Below are 19,359 nucleotides of genomic sequence, written 5' to 3' on the forward strand. Positions count from 1 at the left end.
CTCCCATTCACTGCTGATTTTATTTAGCTAGATCCTGTTGCTTGTGGTGGACATTGGAGTGACATTTTTGGCACATGGCACAAAAAAAAAAAAGAAAAAAAAAGTTGGACTGCAGAAAATGCCTTCATTTTTTGCAGTATGAAAAGGAAAGGGTTAACCTGTTTTTGGCTGTATGGTATTGATTGAGGCCCCTGCAAAGAAAATACGGCTGTAAATAGTTAGTATTCCCTAGTAGCTGGGGTTTGTTTGGAGGTAAGTCATTGAACTGGGACGCTGGAGGTATGATCTGCTTCCCAGAGATGCCACCCACTTCCTGTGGGACAGGAGGAAGGTCACTAGTTGCTCTGGGTCTCAGCACCGCAGCTGAGAACGATGCTTTCTCCCTCCTCTGCTTTTTTGAACTCGCTTGTTTATATTGCTAGCTTTTCAGCAGAGTAACATCTACCCTGGCTGTGCGCTGATCACGATGGGTCCTGCTCTCAGCTGGGGCCTCTAGACACCACTACGAATAACAAATATGATTTTCCCTTTATGCTTGTCTCCTTCATCTCCATCCATGCTGCAGTGCCTGTGAGGTAAGATTAACAGCTAAAAATAATAATAAAAAAAAATCAGTAAAGATGAAGAACAAGGGAGTAAAGAACCATCAGGTGTGAAAAGTTGTGAAATGGGTTTTGTTTTTCTCCAGCCCTGCTAGCTGATGATCTCATGCAAAGGTACCGCGTTTTGAAACGAGAAGGATTTGACCCTGTCCTTTAAGTCAAAAAGGGTGAACAAAACACAGCTTTGTGCATTTCCTTTGTGCTAAGCACATTGTGAATATTCTTAAGCATTGCCACAAGGATTAACATCTCTGCATTTTAATGTGCCTGGTGCTGGAATGTAGCTGGAAAGCAGAGCAGGCAGGAGTGGTCTCTCCAGGCGGTGGGCTCTGCTAGGTGTCTCTTTGAAGTGCTATTCATTTGCTTTCTGTTACTCTTTCAATTTTTCTTCTTGCCCCCCTTCTCCCCCGCCGACCCTTTTTCCCCCTGTTCCTTCAACAGCTTCTGGAACAAATCCTGATAGATTTCTTGTTTCTGTAATGTACTGGACTGTTTTATCTCCAAATACTTTTGCATGGCAGTAATATATAAAAAAAACCAAAAAAACATGTGGACAGAAGTATGGAGTTTGTTATTTACTTTGGATCATTAACCTGGTCTGTAAATTTGATTTGATCTCTCCTTTTTTTGTTCCTCCCCTCCTCTTTGTGTAATTTCAGAGCCCGCAAAGAGACGCTGTCTTTTGCTGCTTCGGGATCCCAGCAAGACATGGGAGTCTGATGGATTATAAATGCACCTGCTTTGTTTAAAACCCAGCCAAACAGATAAGTGCCCTTTTAATTATCTCACAACGGCATTTTAGACATAGCTAGGCACAGCATCTCTCTCGGGTTTCAATTCGGTGAGCCCTCTGTGTTTTACCATTGCAAATGAATGCTCTGCAGTTCTCCTTTTAGCTGAGAAATACCAGATGATATTGGTATTTCACGTGAGCCATTAATTAGCGTCTGAGGGAACTGCAGCTGGTGGCTTGGGAAGCTCCCCGGGCTCTTTTCCTATCCCTCTGGAGCTGCTGTCTCCAGCAGCCTTGTGAGGTTTTGGGACTCTGAGGAGCAGCTCTGCGGGACCAGACAAGACCCATCTGAGCCTTAAGGAGTCCTCTGGGACTCATTAGAGGTTTAATAACTAAACTTGGCTGGTTTGATTGAGAAGATGCTTGTGCAGGCTTGGCGCTATCTCAGAGAAACCATCTAACGCTGCTGGCAGGAGAGAGGGCTTTCTGCATGTGCTATTCATGTGTGTGTGGAGAAAGCGATAGCCCCCGCTTCTTCCTGCCAGTTTCCAGGTGGGAAAATAGCTGGATATGGGGGACAGAAGCCCTTAGTTATACAGGGTTTATACAGGGCGTATAAAGTATTGTGGGTGAGTGGTAACAAGAGTTGTCCCCTCAAAGTTATGGAGGCATTTATATCTATGGATGGAAAATACAGACTATCAAGAAAATAATTTCTGGCTGTGTAGATCAGTTTCTATAGGTGACCACTGTCTGCTGTTGGACACACCACTGCAGTCATTAATTTAAGGAATCCATAAAATGTGGTCTCACACACAGTGTAACTTTGCAGTAGTATACAGCCATGGGGTTGCGGCAAATATTCACTATACCTGCAATTTACTGGGTCAGAATAACGGAAAAAACACTAAAGCTGAGCATGTGAGTGTTGGAGGGGATGTGTGGCAGGAAGGGGGACAGGAGCAGAATTATCTGCTCCAGACCTGTCTTGTCTGCTCCACCAGCGTTAATTAGCAGTGTAAAATGTCTACCTTGCTCTTATGAAAACTTCAAACAAGTTTGCTACAGCAAATTAGACTGTAGTAACTGATGTGAATTCAACTTACCTACTTCAGCAAAAGGTGAGTTTCTTGGTGAAGGTGCCAGCCCAGGACTGACAGAGAGCCTGAGGAGGCAAGGTAGTGAAGTAGGTTACTGTGGTGTGAGACCTGGATCTCGATCAACTCATGTGATCCCTAGAGTGTCTGAAGTTCCCTCTTTTCTAGGAAAAACTTCACTTCTGCTGTTATTACCAAGCAAATTTTTTTATTAATAGAAGGAATAACATGTCTGATATTAATGAATATGCTCTGTCTTACAATTGTAAGGAGTATTTATTCCTGGCTTTTCAGTACTCTGATAGCAAAAAGGCTTGACAGTGTATCAAGAAACACTGATTAAATGAAGCCCTAGCGAGAAAACCGGGGTTTGTTCATTTAGCAAGGATGGATAGGAAGTTCGAAAAGCTTGTATTAAGTTTAAAAAGCTTATATATTCTGTGTACCCTAACAGAGCTCTTTGCTCCTCAAAAAAAAAAAAAAAAAAAAAAAAAAAAAAAATTAACCTCAGAGAGCCTCAAGGTCTTGATTATTAGGTTTGCAACTTGAAATCTGCTTTCTGCCAGTGTGCTGATACCAGTGTTCCCCCAAATTAGGTCCCATTACATTAACCCTAACCTGGCCAGTTCCAGTCTTGGCATCAAAATTGCATTTGGAAATCATACCTTGAAGTGTGGCACACAACTTGTAATGCTCTGTGCTCCTTGGCAGAAGAGGCAGAACGCAGTCAGGGCCCCCCTCAGGAGCTGTACCGATGTGAGAGGTGATACTGTGCTATGTGCACCTGTGCTTTGGGTGGTGCATCCAGCAGCTGAGCAAAACAGATTCAAGAGATCTTGACAGGTTTCTGTGAAAAATCTTGTCCAGAAAAGACGACCCCCGAATCCCTAACTTTTTCCTCATCTTACAGGTGAGCCTTGAGAACACGTGGGAGACCATAGCTCCTGAATGCATGACCTTCCTTTGGGATTAGAAGGAAGCCATGGGGAAAGACAAGAAAGAGGAGGCTGTCTTTCTGAGGAAAAAGATAACTTTGCTGCGGGCTTTCTCGCTCCTCATTGGCAGCATGGTTGGCAGTGGCATCTTCATCTCCCCAAAGGGAGTACTGCAAAACTCCGGCAGCGTGGGTTTCTCCCTGGTTGTCTGGTTTGCCTGTGGGCTCCTCTCAATGTTTGGTGAGTGACGAGCTTTGTCAGCCTTTGCTTAAGCACCTGAGAGGTGGGGACAACCAGCATATTTTTACGTACAAAAAACTGGGAGAAGAATAAACTGAAAATTCCCTGTTCCCACTGCAACAGAAATAAAGGTTTAACAAGCCCTGGAAGGGGTCACTATGGGTCCTTGGGGCAAGTGATTCCTCCGGGGTGATTGAGAGAATCCCAGCACTTATGGTCTGTGAATATGAAATCCTGTGCAAGTCCAGGGCAGAGGGGTGACAATGGCTGCAGATGGAGATAGCATGGTCTCTGCCAGGAAAGCTGGGGGAATATGAGGGGACTCCTTCTATAAGGTGGAAGGGAGATGTAGGCATCTAAAAGGCACTTGAGTCTGAGGGCTGTGCAGTGCTTTTCACAGACACTGTGAAATGGGCAAGAAGTGACAGTCTTAATATGCCTTAAGGGATCCCCTTTCTGTCACTCAGAATAAAGAAACACTGGAGCAGATTGCCTGGGGAGCTGCAGAGTGCCCACCAGCCTGGGATGGGTGTCTGGGTGTCTGTCAGAAATGGTTCGGATGTGTCTGGTGCTGCCTTGGGGCAGGAGATGGGGCTGGTGGGTTCAGCCCTGCTTTCTGTGCATTGCCCTTGGCTTGGTTTCTGGCATTTAGTATCAGTCTTCTCTCACAAAGAGCTGACTTTTTTTGATGACTGTTTCATTCTAGGTCTTCCAAAATAATGTAGCTTTTAAAGTAACAATGGATAAAATGTATGGCTTTTAATTTCCTTCGTTAACTGTATAAAATCACCATCTCATAAAAGCTTTAAAGGTGCTGTCAGGAGAACTGCAAGATCTCTCAGCTCTCAGGAGAAACCTGATGTTTATTTCAGTGGGAGACTTTAACATTCTTCTTCTGTCATAATTAAGGAGAAAAAAACCAAGGAAGCAGAAACCCTCCATATGGAGAAAAACACTTTGGCACTGTGACGTGCATGCAAGTTTAGAAATCAGGACATTAAATTGTTAATAAGGCAACAAGCATGGTTATTGCTCTTAGCGTATGTGTACTGATGTTTCACGTTGCAGCCTATGTGTGATTGTTTGGCGAATGATATACTTTTGCTTAAAGAAAATATTAAAATATAAAGTGAACACAGTGTTTCTTTTAACTGAGCAGAGCAATAAATGATAATGTGTGTGCTGATCACATAGCCCAAGCTCTGCACTTCGAAAAGTTTGTCTCTCCATTGCATCCTTTGATAGATTCTGCTGGAAGAGCCTTGGGAGCCTCTTTATCTAGTTACTGTATTTTGTAGCCAAATTTCTTGGTTGTTCTTCCCTTTTATCAGCTTGATGACCTCCCCTGATCATTTTCCTGACACTTTTTTTGCAGTACGTTGGAAAGGCCTGCTTTCTTTTATGCTCTTTTTTTCTTTCAAGTAAGGCATTTATACAAGTCCCATAGCATGAGTTCAGCAAAGCACTTAAACACGTGCTTGAAGCATGTAAAGGGACCCACCGGAATAAATGAGATGAGGTGTCTGCCTATATTTAACACCTTGAACAGATATTCTGCACAAATTTGCTAACAGAGAGGCAGGAAAATTGAGGTCCTCCCCATCAGCGTGACCTGAGTATGGTACAATCACCATGTGTGGGGCTTGGAGCGGTGGCCGTAACAGCACTGCCTTCCTCTGTGCTCTTCCTCCACAGCTGCCTGAGCTGGGCAGATAAGTAGATAGCACAGTAGAGATGGTCTTACCCAACAGGATCACATCCCAACAGCTCTCAGCCCCATTGCAAGGATATTTGTGCTCAAAGAAGTGAAATGTTTTATGATTTCTTTTGGTGAACAAAGGATGTTTAACCCAGCAGGTGAATCCAGTTTAGGCAGGGCTTAAGAGTCATACTTAGACACATTCAGATGACTTGATAAAGTGCTCTATAGAGAAAACACAGATGCGATTTTTTTTTTTGGTACAGGCAGAGGCATAAATGTTCCTATCCATTTGCCTGAGAGTTTTAAGCTGCCTTCTCTGTCATGCTTCTCTCGGTGTTTCTTGTTGTGCCCCAGCACAGGGGCAGGGAGGCACAGAGGTGCTTGTCAAGGCAGGAGAAGGCTGTCCCCAGCTCTGTTGGTGCACTTGCATGTGAACATGTGAGAAGAGACTGACTGAGACTGTCATGTGGATGCTTCCCTTGCTCTGCACCATTGGGGCCATATTTTCCCCCAGTGGCAGGTCTTCCCTCTCTGAGGAGGTGTCCTTCCAGGTCCTCTGCCTGGTGTCTTTGAATGAAGGAAGGGATTTATATGAAGATGCAAGATAAGGACACAGGAATATGTGGTCTGTGATCAGAAATGTGATTGGAATTATCAGTTCAGCCATAGCCTGTTGGCTGAGCTGCTGTAATGGCCTTCTAGGCACCATTTCAGTGGCCTAACTGTGAGGAGAAGCGAGAACCCGAACCTTCAGGACATTTTGCAAAGGAAACCTCTTGTAGCTTAGTGCAATGTTTCTGTCACACACTTTTCCACATAACTTCCATGGAAAAGCTGTATCATTAACCAAGAAATAGAGAATTTCTTTCCTTCTGACAAAGTCAATTACTTCAAAACATATTTCAAAAAACTTCAAAAACCACAAAAATTAGAACGATAATTCTCGTTTTTTTTCTCTAATTCACTACTTACTTTAAACAGATTTATTCAGTCCCCAGAAAGACACAAAGAAAAGAAAATCCATGGGATGATTTACTCAGTGCATTTCTACCTGAACTTTTCCAGGTGCCTTGAGTTATGCAGAGCTTGGAACAAGAATCACCAAGTCTGGAGGACATTATATCTACATTTTGGAGACACTAGGGCCTCTGCCAAGTTTCTTATTCCTGTGGGCAGAGTTTTTTGCTATCAGGTAAGAGATTTTGTTTGTTTGCCTTTTGCTGGATGCTGTAACAATTTAAAAACCCAAAAGTTATGGTGCCAGTCTAGGCAGTTTGAAAAGGAAAGAGTAGAAAAAATCTGAACAACTTTTAAAGATTTTTGCTGACAAAAGGAAGAAGGCATAATGAGTAAATGGTTACACATGTTCAATGTGATCTGTACTTGAAGAATATCTCTCTTCTCCCCTGGCAGCTGGTATCTTCCAAGAGCCATGGTATTTTTCAGAGACTGACAATAGATGTCAAATTTATTTCAGATCTATTTTCATTTTGAAACTTTCTCAGATTCTCTGGTGGAGGCAATTTTCTGGCTTAGCCCTAAGTTAAAAAACACTTTAGAAAATTGTAAATTACTACTTTTTTAACTTTTAAAAGAAAGTCCTCACCTCTCAATAACCTGTGTCCTTCATGTAAGCTGAGATGAAGCAGGATATATGAACCCCACTACATGGCTCCATACAATTAATCTAAACTTTTACATTCAAGTTGGGAATTAATATTTTTGTGCATATGATTTTTAACCCATTTACTGAGAAAAGCCTATGAAAAAGACTCTATGGGAATTCACCATCTGCATGGGAGAGAAGGATTAAGCTGAGTGGGGAATCTTCACCCCCCACCCCACACCCCCCCCCCCCGAGCTTTGTGCATTTTTACATCATGTCATTTTTTGGCCATCCACAGACCACAGTTTGTGCTTGATTCCCACCCCCAGGCCTGCCAACAGTGCTGTGGTTTCTTTGGCGTTTGGACGCTACATGCTGGAGCCATTTTTTGCCCCCTGTGCAGCCCCTGTCCCTGCTGTGAAGCTTGTATCTCTCCTGGGGTACTGTAAGTACTAACTTCTATGGGATGCTGATCTTGAAGCTTCTCTGCCCCAGACTAGGGGCACTTACAGAGTGTTATCTTCTGGGATCACTGTGGGATCAGGACCCCATCTTCCTTTGGCCACCCAAAACTTTCTGATCCAAGGTCCTGGTTTGGGGCCACTATGACCTCCAAGAAGAGGAATGGGCCTCCCTGTTGAGCAGCTGGAGCCCTAGGTCTAGGAGATTGTGCCAAGTGCAAGAGTAGGAACTCTTCTTGTATAATTATGTAAATGCCAACCTGGGTTGAGGGTATAAGGCTCAAGGCTTTGGGTTGCTCACCTGGTGCATCCAGCCTGTGAGGCTGTCCTGCCTGTTCTAGGTGGGTGTGTGTGGGCACAGGGACCACTGTGAAGGAGGTTGCTGAGACGTCCCTGCAAACTCACACCTTCCCCTCAGGCGGGTGTGAATCACCCAACAGGAACCAGGGTCCTGGTCCCTGTCAGAAGCATAACTCAGCTCCCCTTCCAATGCTGTACGTGGGGCTACACCTGTAATATTTTCTGACATCTCTCGTGCTGAGCATCCTCTCTGTAAAGATGCAGCCTTCTCCCTGGCATCCCTAGAGCAGAGACTGCTGCTATATTTTTTCCTATATGCATCGAGCATGGGCTACAGCTGTAGCAGTGTGGTCTCCCCTCCAGACATGGTCCTCACCCTCAATTCCTGGAGTGTCACCTGGAGCGCTCGGCTGCAGACGGCTCTCTCCATCATCAAACTCCTAGCTCTTGCACTCATCATCGTGCCAGGGATGATGCTGCTGGCCCAGGGTAGGTGTGCTGCTGCGTGGCTGAGGGAGGGTGCTCGGCATTCCTGTCTGTCATGGCTTTTATTGGACGCTAGTGACAGGAGTGGCACTCCTTTAGCTAGCGGGAGCTTTCCCTGCCTGTGCCCTGGATGTGTATTAGCTGGGAGCTGAGACCAGGGTAGTTGGCACTAAGTGGCATCATTGCACCAGGTCAATGCACCTGGCTCAGCTGTGCTTTCTCCAAAACTGAGCAAGCCTCAGTACCTGAGGCTGTGTGAGCCTGCTCAGGGTCGTACAGGCACCTTCCTCTACAGACTGTCTTTCTTTGGTGTCAGACTTGCCTGTTTTCAGCGTGGCTCAAAATCTTTCAAATGCAGCAAAAATTTGATGTACATCAGAGATGTGTGACAGCATCCCGTGGTGACCCGAGCCAGTCACAGCTGCGTAATGAGTTACTGGCCCTCAGCTGAGCCCTGGTAACTGCATCTCTAACCTTTTTGTGGCTTAAGCTAAAGTTTTTTACCTCCTAATTGAGACAAGCAGTAACTTAGTAAACTTAAAATGGACTCGCACAGGATTGCACTCACATCTGGAGTGGGCAAAAAAAACCCTACCAGTCGTATCTTCTGGGAATGATGCAAGAGTACTGGCTTTCATCCAAGCCTCAGTTTATAGAAAAGCCCAAGGCATTCCCACACAAGGGATGAAGCCTGCTCCCTCTCCAAGCTATTACCTTCCTCTGCAGAGAAAACAGCACAGGCAGTAGGCTCCACATTCATGTTTCTTTCTGATGTCTGGAGCCGACTCCTTTGAACATGCAAAGATCCCCTCGGGCTGGTAGCACTTCTGAACCGAAGGACTGCCCTGCAGCTAGAAATCCTGAGCCATTATTGTTAGGAATGCCTTCAAATGACAGGCTGGAGCCCTGGCACTCGTCCTCCAGTGAGGAGGATAAGTGCCGGTGACATCTGGAGGGAGAATTCACCGAGAGACCTCAATATGACAGGTTGTATTTAACGTGACTCATGGGGGACTGTAAATCAGTCATTAATGTATTGCAGACAATAAATCCTTTTTATGCACCATCACTTACCAGCAATCATTTTAGAACATAAAAAGACTACTCTGATAGGCCTGCTCCCATATTTTGGTTTAGTTTTCTTCAAATCTGTTTTCTTTTTCATGTGTTTTTGGGCTTAAGAATCAGTTTTGTGCTTTTAAATCAGTTTGTCTGGTTCCCCTGCCTTATTCTACTTGTTTTGGTTACACTCTTGTCTTTTCCTCTGTCATTGCCTTCCCTTTGGCTCAGGTTTGTTTTAGAGACTTGCTGGGCCAGTGTTTCAAACTCAGATGCCCAAATTTCGTCACAGAGCTCCTGGCAGAGCCACCTCCACAGAAGTGGCCTGACTTTGCCCATGTGCTCCATGCCATTTCGTGCCTTTCCTGCAAGCTCTACACCTTTTACTCTTAAAGAGACTTTGATATGAAGAACTGAATATGGATATGGAGTGAAACCTTGGGCTGACTGGATTTGAAAATGCTGGAAATACAGCTCCTTTTGACCGTGGGTTTTTTATTGGCTCCCCTTTGAATTAGAAGCTGTTAGGTGTTTCTCCCTTCTCTGGGTTTTTTTGGAGTTTGATAAAATACGGTTCATATCCAAAATCCTAACTTTGATTTTGTTGTTGTTGTTGTTTGTTTGCTGCTGTTGTTATTTCAAGCAGAGAACTTTTAGGAAAATGGGGAGAGTTGGTAAAACAGGATATCTATCTGAGCCACCTCTGCTTTTTTAATTTTATTTACTTTGCCCTCTGTGTCCTCAGTTCCTCATCCTGCAAGTGAGCCGCAGGGGCACTGGGCAGGGAGCATGCCCAGAGCAGGGTACCAGGCTGGCGGTCCCTGCTCCTCGCTCCTGCTCCCTCCTCTGCCCTGGTTCCCATGCTCCAGCCAGCATGGGGCTGGGGTCAGCGCTCCAGCAGTGGGATCGAGAGGGAGCACAGCGAGAGCCGATTTAGCTGCCTCGCTGGCTACACCACATCAAAGAGGAGTGTGCATCCTGCTGCTTAGGGGCCTGGAGGGGGGAAGAGGGGGATAAACCTGGTGGATTAATTTTGGGCCTAAAAAAGAACAGGACAACTTAGGTCCTCTCGTGTCCACAGTCTCCCGTTCCCACAGCAGGCTCTGTCTGAAACAGAACCAGCCGCCACTGCTGCCCTTCCTGAAATGTCTCCCATAGTTGGATGGGGGATGATTTGTTCTGTCACAGTTTGTGAAGTAAACACATCAGCACAGCACTGAAATTAAAGCAATGAAAAAAATCTGAATACATGGCTCCAAGGAAGTCAAAACACACTTCCTAGGTCTGGGCAAGAGGTACAAAGGGTGTTATCCTGCAGGAAGGAAGCCTGCCTGATGTTTCCCTGCTCCGTGTCTGTTGTTCATTTCTTCTGCAGGCCACACCGAAAACTTTCAGGATGCATTTGACAGACAGTCACTGGTTTTGGATAAGCTGCCCCTGGCTTTTTATGCAGGCATGTTCGCATATTCAGGCTGGTAGGTGTGACGGGAGGGCGCTTCATGGGCAGCAGACTGGTGTCTGAGACGTGGCTCAAACTTTTTCCCTGTCTTTTCCCATCGTGCAGGTTTCAGACCAGCTTTGTGCGTGAAGAGTTGGTCAGACCTGAACGGTAAGGCTGGGAAGGAGTTACCAGCCTCTGGGGTACGGCGGCTTTCCCAGACGCCGTATGGGAGGAAATAAGTTTGTGGGTTCACCTAACTAACACCAGCTGCAACCTGCAGCAATACTGTGCATAACAAGGGATAACAGCTTGTTCTTTGTGTGTCTCTTCCTTCCCCTTTCTTGTAGAAATATCCCCCTGGCTGTCATTGTGTCCGTGATCACAGTAATTGTGGGGTACATGCTCACCAACATCTCCTATTACACAGTCCTGGGAACTCAAGACGTTCTGGCTTCTCCTGCTGTGGCTGTGGTGAGTCGTCACCCCTGCTGTTATCTTTCTTCGGTGTGATCAGCTTGTGCTGAAGGGGTGGTCAAGGCAAGTGGTTCAGTGATGGTTTTCATATAAAATGCTTATTGCTTTGTCACTTCTCTGGATTACTGTGCAACAATAACTTCTTCTAGTCTTGCCTAAAACATAATGAAAAATAACCTGCAGATGAAAATGCAAGATTTATGAGTTATATTTTACTCTTTCTTTCAATGGAGGATGTTTTCATTCTTGTGAATCTGATGTTGTCTAGATGTCACCACATGCTCCTAAAGTCACACTTGTTCTTTCTCCAGAGCTTTGTGCAGCGAGCCTTCAAAAGCCTGATCTCTGTGGTCCCTGTTCTTGTTGCACTGTCCTGCTTTGGAACAATGAATGGAGGAATCTTCACATTTTCAAGGTCACATCCCTCAGAATCTGTTACTTTTGGCTTACTGAATCAGAGGGAAGCACCAGCAACCTGTGCAACTGCCCACCCATGCGATGGCATTTTAGCCACTCTTAGGCAAAAAGTAAGGCCTTTGATTCCCAGGATGTCAAGTGCAGGATGATCCCTGTTGGCCTTTCTATTTCTGGCCAGGTCCAGACTTTGGTGTCCGAGGCTGGTCACAAACAAAGACTTTTATCTTCTCCCCTAGCCCTTCAGTTTAAATCCCCAGTTTAAAGTGAAATGTCAATGTTTCTGGTGAACTAGAGGTTTTGTTGACATTGGCAGCTGCTCAGTGAGACCGAGTCTTCTTTCACTGGGTTCACCCAGCTGCTCTGCTGCAGGGCACAGGGTCCCTCTGTTGTGAAGATCTCTGGCCAAAGGCAAACTCTCCCTCGAGGACTTTGCTTTGAGGTCAGTGAAATGTTATCGGGGATGGGCTATTCCTAAAGCAATACTCGAGGCTCAACAAGTCTTGTTGTAGTAATAAGAAAAGCTTTGTTCCATGGAAAAATTATCTTGCCAGCTTCACTGGTTACTATGCTGCAAGTCCTTATGGGAGCTTTGAAACTGGAGAGGAGGGCAGAGCTCACAGAGAAGCATGTTGTGCTGGTCTTGAGGAGCTGAGCGGACTCTCTGGAGCTGGTTCTGTTTCACAGCTTTGATTGCAAAAGGAAAAATCAGTTGAAATGAAAGGGATGTTTCATAGCGTGAAAGCTAATGAGTTATTTGATCTGCTACCCTGAATTCCTGTATTAAATATAGGTGTGGAGAATCCTCCCCGTTAGCTCCTGCAGATAGTGGTTTTCTTTGAGGATGGTAAGTCCCTGGACAGCACAGAGGTTCTGTGTGTCCCTATTGCTTTTCTCTCCCTCATCCTGGCACCATTAAGATAATCACTGCAGAAAGGCCATATAAACAGCGATGGGGCCTCCCTGGCTGCTGGCCAGCCACACCCCAGCAAAACCACAGAGACAGCAATAAAACCAGTTTTACACTCCTGCTCCAGCTGCTTTGGGCCCTGCTCCAGCTCAGCTGATGCTCTGGCACGGTTTGTTTGTGTGGATATTAAATTTGTGAAATTAGACGCAATGCCTTCTCCCCGATTGCCCTTTCATGAGTCAAAGGAGGGATGGAGGTAAGGAGCTCTCTGCTGTCATTCTGTAACTGGTCTTCTATGTAACTGGCCTCTTGGCAGTACACCAAACTATATTTCCCAACAGCTGGCCAGAAGTCTGAAAATCCAGTATTATCTGAGGAAATTGCACTTTATATATCTATATATTTATTACTATACGTATATGTGTGTGTATATATATATATGCATGCATCAAGACTGACAAGCCCCTTTCATAAACTCACCAGCCTCTCTTAAAGAATTAAAGTTTGTGAGCCCTCCACTTCCTACTGGAAAGATTAACTGCTTCTCTGATGGCCAGAAACTTCCTTACTTCTGTTTCCAGACTGAGCTCCTTCATGGTCACTCTGGACTTGCCCAAAGGTCTCTGCTAATGGGCCGCCCAAAGGGGATGCTGTCAGTGGTCCTTCTAGTGGGCTCTGCACTGTGTTGAAGCAACTGGTCCTGGGAAAGTTATGGGAATCCGACATTGGGTTTTTCTTCCAAATGCCCCAAAAGTGCGGCTAAAGGCAGAACTGTGGCCTTGAATAGCAGACTTGTGCTGGGTGGGGGCTGCCTTGTGGCCTCAGGTCAGTCCAGCAACTGGTCTAATTTCTAGTCTGGATGTGGGATGCTAATGCATAGGGCTCGCTGTCTTTTCCTAGGACTCTGTTTGTGGCTTCCAGGGAAGGACAGTGGCCTCCTCTCTTCTCCATGATCCACATTCGAAGGCACACGCCCCTTCCTGCTGTCATGTTAATGGTAAGGAGATCTGGCTGTGTGACATGCCCTGTTTTTGCAGTCTTGGCTTTCTTGCAAAGCCTGGGGATGCTGAGGAGTTTTAAAGGATGTTGAGACACTAAGTCAGCCTCTGAAAAATGAAGAAGGAGGAAGAGTGGAAAGGGCTGCAAAGTATTAAGTCCCCTTGTACCAGCAGTGGCATCCAAACCCACTACCTTATAGTCTTGGACACCTTTTTTAAAAGTACTGTCCCTCTCATCTGCCACATTTGCTGCTTGATATTGTCCTATGAAAACACCTCTGCCAGGCTTTGGCTATTTAGAAAACTGAAATTCCCAGGGATGGTGGAAATGCAGGGAATGACCATTTGCAGAGATGCTGTCAGTTTTGGTTTGGGTTTTTTTTTCCGGCAATGGTTCAGCTCCATCCTAACTGTGCTACAGTGCCTCACAGCTTGGCTGACCTGCTAAAAACTGAACAGGTATCTTTGTAGGTAGCCTTTGTACTGGCAGCACAGGCTTTTGGATCATGCATGTTTTAATTACCCTGCCTAGGACACAAAGCATCAAAGCTGCTGTTGATCTTAAAAGGATTGCTCCTTTCTGTGGCATGTCATAATAGTGCATTTAGGCTTTTTGTCTTCAGTCTGTGACACTTATTTTGTAAAGCATTCTCACCTCTGAAATGTTGGGGCTGTGAAGTAGCTGCCTGTGGTTGCAGGGGGGCTGGAGGAGGTGATCTGTAGTACCCTTTCTAGTCCGAGGACCGTAGTAAGGCTATGTATGTACAGTAGTAAGACTGTAATATAACAACTATATTTCATCTTCACAATGCTCAGTTCCCTTTGGTTACTGCCATGGTGTGTATCGGAGATATCTACCATCTAATGAACTTCTTCAGCTTTTCTCGATGGCTCTTCATAGGATTAGCTACCCTCGGGCTCATTGTCCATCGCCACCGTCATCCGGAGCTGCACAGCCCGTTCAAGGTAATGCATGGCATGTGTCTTAACAGCCAGGAATGCACAGGCTTGTCATTTCACAGTCTGATTTGCTAATAATTAGAGCATTATATGGCCATGGTTGCCTTTAGGCTCTAATGGGTCTTGATCCCTGTTGCTCAGTAAGGCATGTGGGGAGCTCCTGAAATTAGTTTATGTGCCCAAGTAGCCAAATGTGGTAAATCCTATAAAGTTGGTCCTATGTAGTGTCAGCAGTTGCATCTGTAAGATGACAGCCTGCTCCAGGGATCAAAGTTTCAGGCTGGAACTGGGAGATGTGCAGAAGGCAGTTCCCACACTCATCTCTCATGGGCTGCAAGGAGGGACTCTTGCCTGGATGTTATTTCAGGGGTAAGACAGTTTCAGCTCTAGCTGAAAAGCAAGAGGGTTGGTGTCACGCTTGGGGCAAAAGCGCATGGCCAGAGGGAACCTGGAAGCAAATCTGACTTAAAGGCAACCATCTGCTGGCACAAAAATATTATATAGTGTAAAGCAACTTGTGTGCGACTGTTGCTGCTGCAAGCCCTGAGGATGAGCACAGGGTGTGCATGCCTACTACAGAGTGTAAGCACCTTGTCCTCCCATGCCTTTCCCTAGTCTCCAGCTGGGCCCCTCTGGTGGCCCTTCTCAAGCTGCTGGGTGCTGGGATCCTCCTTGTGTCAGAGGGGGATGCTGGAATTGGTGCTGGAGCAGCTTTCTTGTGCTCAGGGCAACTTTCCCACTGCCAGATAATGCACAGGTGTTTGGCCGGGACGGCGTTTGAGGTGTGCATAGTGTGTTCCTGTCTCCAGTGGTGCCTGCATGGCACCTCCAGCCAGCTCCCGGAGAGGAGGGAGGTGAGGAGACCTCCGAGGCTACAGGCACTGGGCAGCTGATCAGCGAGAAGCTCAGGAGACAGAAAAGCTTCCCTCTAACTCCCAGGGCTCCTCCCTGAGCCGTGCAAGGGCTGATGTAAGGTCTGGGGTAATTTTTTTTTTTCTTGGTCTTTGCTGGTGACAGCATGTTTAGCAGAGACCTTGATGCTTCCCAGTTTGTTGGCTGGCTGACTTGTGTACTCACCCAGAACCAGATTTTAAATAAGTTTTCTCTTTTTCTTTTAAACCAAGCTTCCTAGGGGAAGTTTGTTAGTGGATGGCACTAGTGGTCTTTTCCGCTGCTGAGATTTTGCCCCATCTTGTTTTAGACAGATGTAGGTTTTTCACGGTTCCTAGGGGCAGATTAAGTGAGAGAGGGAAATGCTTGACTTTGGGTCAGTTTGGGTGATATTCCCCCCCCTCCTTCTTTTTTATAACCCGGTGAGAGGGGCAGCCCAGTTTCCTGGGGGGAAGGGCGGCGCGCAGGTGGCGCGGGCGTGTGCTGCACTCTAGCGGCCGGACCGAGGTCGTGCTCTGCCACCAGTTTACGAAGAATAAATCCTAAAATAACGTGATTGTGCGAGCACTTCTCTTTACCAATTTGAGTTCAAAATGGTGAGAAAACACCGGTAAAAGGAGGAAGCAGTCCTCTCGCGCACCTCTCGAGCAGATGTGCAGCGTGAGGGCGAGCACGTAAGAGAGGCTGGCAGGGGATGCTCAGGCTGGAAAGACAGCAAGAGCACGTAAGTTTGGTGGCTGGATGGCTGCCATCGCTAGAGCAACTGATCTCTTCCAGCTCGGCATGGTCAGCATCCAAAATAAGATCTCTATTACCGGAAAAGAGATTGTCACCCTAGATGAGACCAGCAGCTCCTTCATTCCATCAACCATGGCAAGGAGTATGTTGGCTGAGGTTGGATCCAAAGACTGAGGGAATGTTTCACGGTTTTATTATTTATTGCAGTCTTCTGATTTACTCTCCAAATAACCCAGATTAACTGTCTCACCCAACCAGCTAATGCTGAAATGTTGACTGCTTCTTTGGTCTTTCATCAGGGTGTCATTGAAGCTCATGTTCTTGATGTAGGTGCAATAGACAGTCTGGTTTATCCTGTTTTGGCCACTGTAAGTCTCAGGCAAGCCGGAGGTGGGTCAAAATGAGTCACAAGTGTAATAACCAAAGAACAGTTCGATTCAAAGTGCTGCTTCTACTGTTGGCTGCAGATTTTCCACCAGCAGTCACCACAGGTGGCAATTAGGTATGTGTGCATGTGCATGCACAGCAGTGGCATATTCAGAGAGCAGTGGGGTGGGTATAGGTGCCTTCTCCCCCGGCCTGGCTTTCAGTTGCAAGTGAGGTATTCATTATGATGCACATGAATATGGAAAACATGCACCCCACAGGGCACACTGGGCTCCAAAGGTGGTATGAGTCAATTTTTTTTCTATGCATCCTACTTGTTCACAACTGATGGTAGTGAAAAAGTGTGTGGGACACCTATGTGATTTTTCTCATGTTCTTTAAGATGGAGAAGCAACTACAGCGTGTGCTGGGATGTATGTAGGCTGGTTTGCAACAGCCATCAGCTTTGCCTGAGTGTTCTGTGCTCTTTTCTCCAGGTTCCCCTGTTCGTTCCCATCTCTTTTACCATCATCTGCCTCTTCACAGTGGCAATGTCTTTCTACTCAGACCCTGTGAACATTAGTATCGGATGCACCGTGGTTTTAAGTGGCTTTCCAGTCTACTACCTCATAATCCATAGGCAAATGTCAAGTCGTTGCCGTAGCCCATTTTGTGAGTATGCATTTGAGTTTCAGTATTGTGGGTCTAAACTCGCTCAGGGGTGGGGATGTTGCATTGTTCCCAGGGCTCATCTCTAATGCAAATTACTCCATGACCAACAGACCTCATGAAACCTAATTCATGACCTGTGCAACCCCCTCACTGGCTTTCCCAAAACCGAGCCTCCGCAGCCGAAGAGAGGAGGGGTAGGCTGTGCTGCAGGTGGTTGGCAGCCAGGCACAGGCTGTGTCTACCTGGCTTGTGAATATACTGACAAGCCAGCTCGATGCTTTGTTTTAAAAAAGACAGGACTGAGGCCTACCAACAGAGGGAACAAAGAGGATTACTTTTGCACCCCAGCCCTGGTTTCTACTAAACTTTACCATATCTTTGGGATCACTACCCCTCAGTCAAATTTGGCTGACACTGAGCAACAAGATCAAAAGCTAGGATGGAGAAACATACAGGCAGACACTGCAACCCTGCGCACAAAAACACTTGCTGAAAGGCAGGGGAGAGGTCTTGTAGAAGAAGATGGTGTTGCCTGAGGGCTCTGTGTTTGGTGAAGAGACCAGGATGGTTTTGGGCACAGATGTGGGCATATAAATGAAATACATCTCCACTGCGTGCATTGTCTAGCACAGATTTCCTTTGAATGTAGCCTTGGAGGCACAATTATTTACTTAGAAACAAGAGCCCAGTTTTTAGTTTAATGTATAACTTCAGTTATGAATCTTGTTTTCTTTTGTTGGGCTGAGGTATATCAGTAACCACTGAATAGAAGAAAACAAGCAAGAAAGGAAACAGATACAGTGATCTGCTAACATAAAGCTCTCCAGCCATCAGTGCTGATGCTCTGATTTTCAGTCATATCTCAAGATTTCCTCCACACTAAACTTTCTTCCTTCCCCCCCCCCCCCTTTCAGATTACCTTACACACAAACTACAGTTACTGCTGGAAGTGGTCCAACAAGAAATCAAGACTTACTAAGAAAACCATCAGAACTCATAGGAGGAGATAAAATCTACTTCGTTTCTGATACCTTTGATCCTACCAAAAGCAGGACATGTTCTTATTCTTTTCATCCTGCAAATGAGGATAAGCCTGAGCCAAAACCTTGTTGCAAGTGTTCCTAAGCTTGCTGATTAGGATTAATGTGCCACATCTGTTTCAGCCTTTTTCTTTTTTCAGCAGACCAGTGTAGTTCTCTGAAATGAGCTTGCTTTGCCTGCAGTGTCTTCGAAGATTAGGATCTACCAAGATCCTAATTTTGCATCCTAGCTCAGTCCTCAGTAAAATAGTGTGTGTATATACACACGCACACAATTTTTACATTTCCTAACTTTGCAAATACGGGAAGGGATCATACTGCAGAACTTAGAGTCCAATACATGGAAGCCAAATGCAGATTTCGAACTGAAGTGTAGTAGCCACACTGGACAAGCATTATGAAGGGAAATGGGTGGTGACAGCAAATTAGAAGCAAAGTAGATGAATTGGAAAGGAGGAGGCAGAGGGATAAAATTTTATTCACTGAAAAATACAGATTCAGGTTAATGAGAAGATATTTGAATCCCCTTTTGAAAGTCAAATATTAACAAAGTAAGGTCAGGATGTTTTGATTTTGTATAAGCAGAATGAGTTTATTTTGCTTTGAAATAACGTTTCAATTTTGAATTTTATTTTTCTGAAATGACATTTCAAAGTGTACAAAGAGATTAAAAAAGCTTAATATCAAAAAGAATATGACAAAACAGATCCTAATCCCTCCCCCAACTCCCCAGCCCCGCTCCTTACCCAGTACTACCAGTAAATTTTAAGTAAAAGTAAACTTGAAAATTCAGATTTTGGCTCAACTCCCATGAAATACAACTTCTCCCTTAGTTAGACAAGACCACTGATGAGACTTGGGCAGAATCCTGATGAAGTGCATCTTTTGGTGCTGTAAGAAGATGTGAAAGACTTTGTCAGAGCTTTAACTTTAAAGACTTGCTGAATCAATAAATAAATTTTCATTTGAACTATTGACATAAGAAAAGTTTTCATTATTGGATTACTTCTGTTTACATTATTAATGTGGCAACATTACGTCCAGATAAAACAGCAGTTAGCTATTTCCAATCACTTATTTGTTAATATTTTCATAAAAGATGGGAAGTAGTATGCTGAGGCTCCTTTAATGACTGCTGGAGAGAGCAATATTAGAACATGGACCATTTTAAAACCTTCTTTATTAGGCATTTATGTACTTAGAGTAAAACCAAAGTACTGTTTGCAAACCCAGT

General features: G+C 45.3%; 1 protein-coding gene across 4 annotated transcripts; it reads left to right on the forward strand.

The window, feature by feature from the left end:
• Positions 1 to 304: 304 nt before the first annotated feature.
• Positions 305 to 19,095, forward strand: LOC102058362 (cystine/glutamate transporter-like). Of its 4 annotated transcripts, none has more exons than XM_027799375.2 (14): positions 305 to 575; positions 1,262 to 1,366; positions 3,341 to 3,607; positions 6,375 to 6,501; positions 7,245 to 7,360; positions 8,023 to 8,165; positions 10,597 to 10,696; positions 10,786 to 10,830; positions 11,010 to 11,133; positions 11,448 to 11,551; positions 13,361 to 13,457; positions 14,275 to 14,424; positions 16,911 to 17,085; positions 18,000 to 19,095. In XM_027799375.2, the coding sequence occupies exons 3-14, from the start codon at positions 3,381 to 3,383 to the stop codon at positions 18,062 to 18,064; spliced, it is 1,473 nt and encodes a 490-aa protein (XP_027655176.1). In that variant the 5' UTR covers positions 305 to 575; positions 1,262 to 1,366; positions 3,341 to 3,380; the 3' UTR covers positions 18,065 to 19,095. The 4 variants fall into 4 exon arrangements, with proteins under 4 accessions (XP_027655176.1, XP_055567789.1, XP_027655178.1 ...); XM_005435038.4 differs by having other exon boundaries at positions 307 to 575; positions 8,040 to 8,165; XM_055711814.1 differs by having other exon boundaries at positions 1,262 to 3,607.
• Positions 19,096 to 19,359: the final 264 nt, after the last annotated feature.

Source organism: Falco cherrug, chromosome 5 (genome assembly GCF_023634085.1).
Source record: "Falco cherrug isolate bFalChe1 chromosome 5, bFalChe1.pri, whole genome shotgun sequence".
Taxonomy (NCBI): Eukaryota; Metazoa; Chordata; class Aves; order Falconiformes; family Falconidae; genus Falco; species Falco cherrug.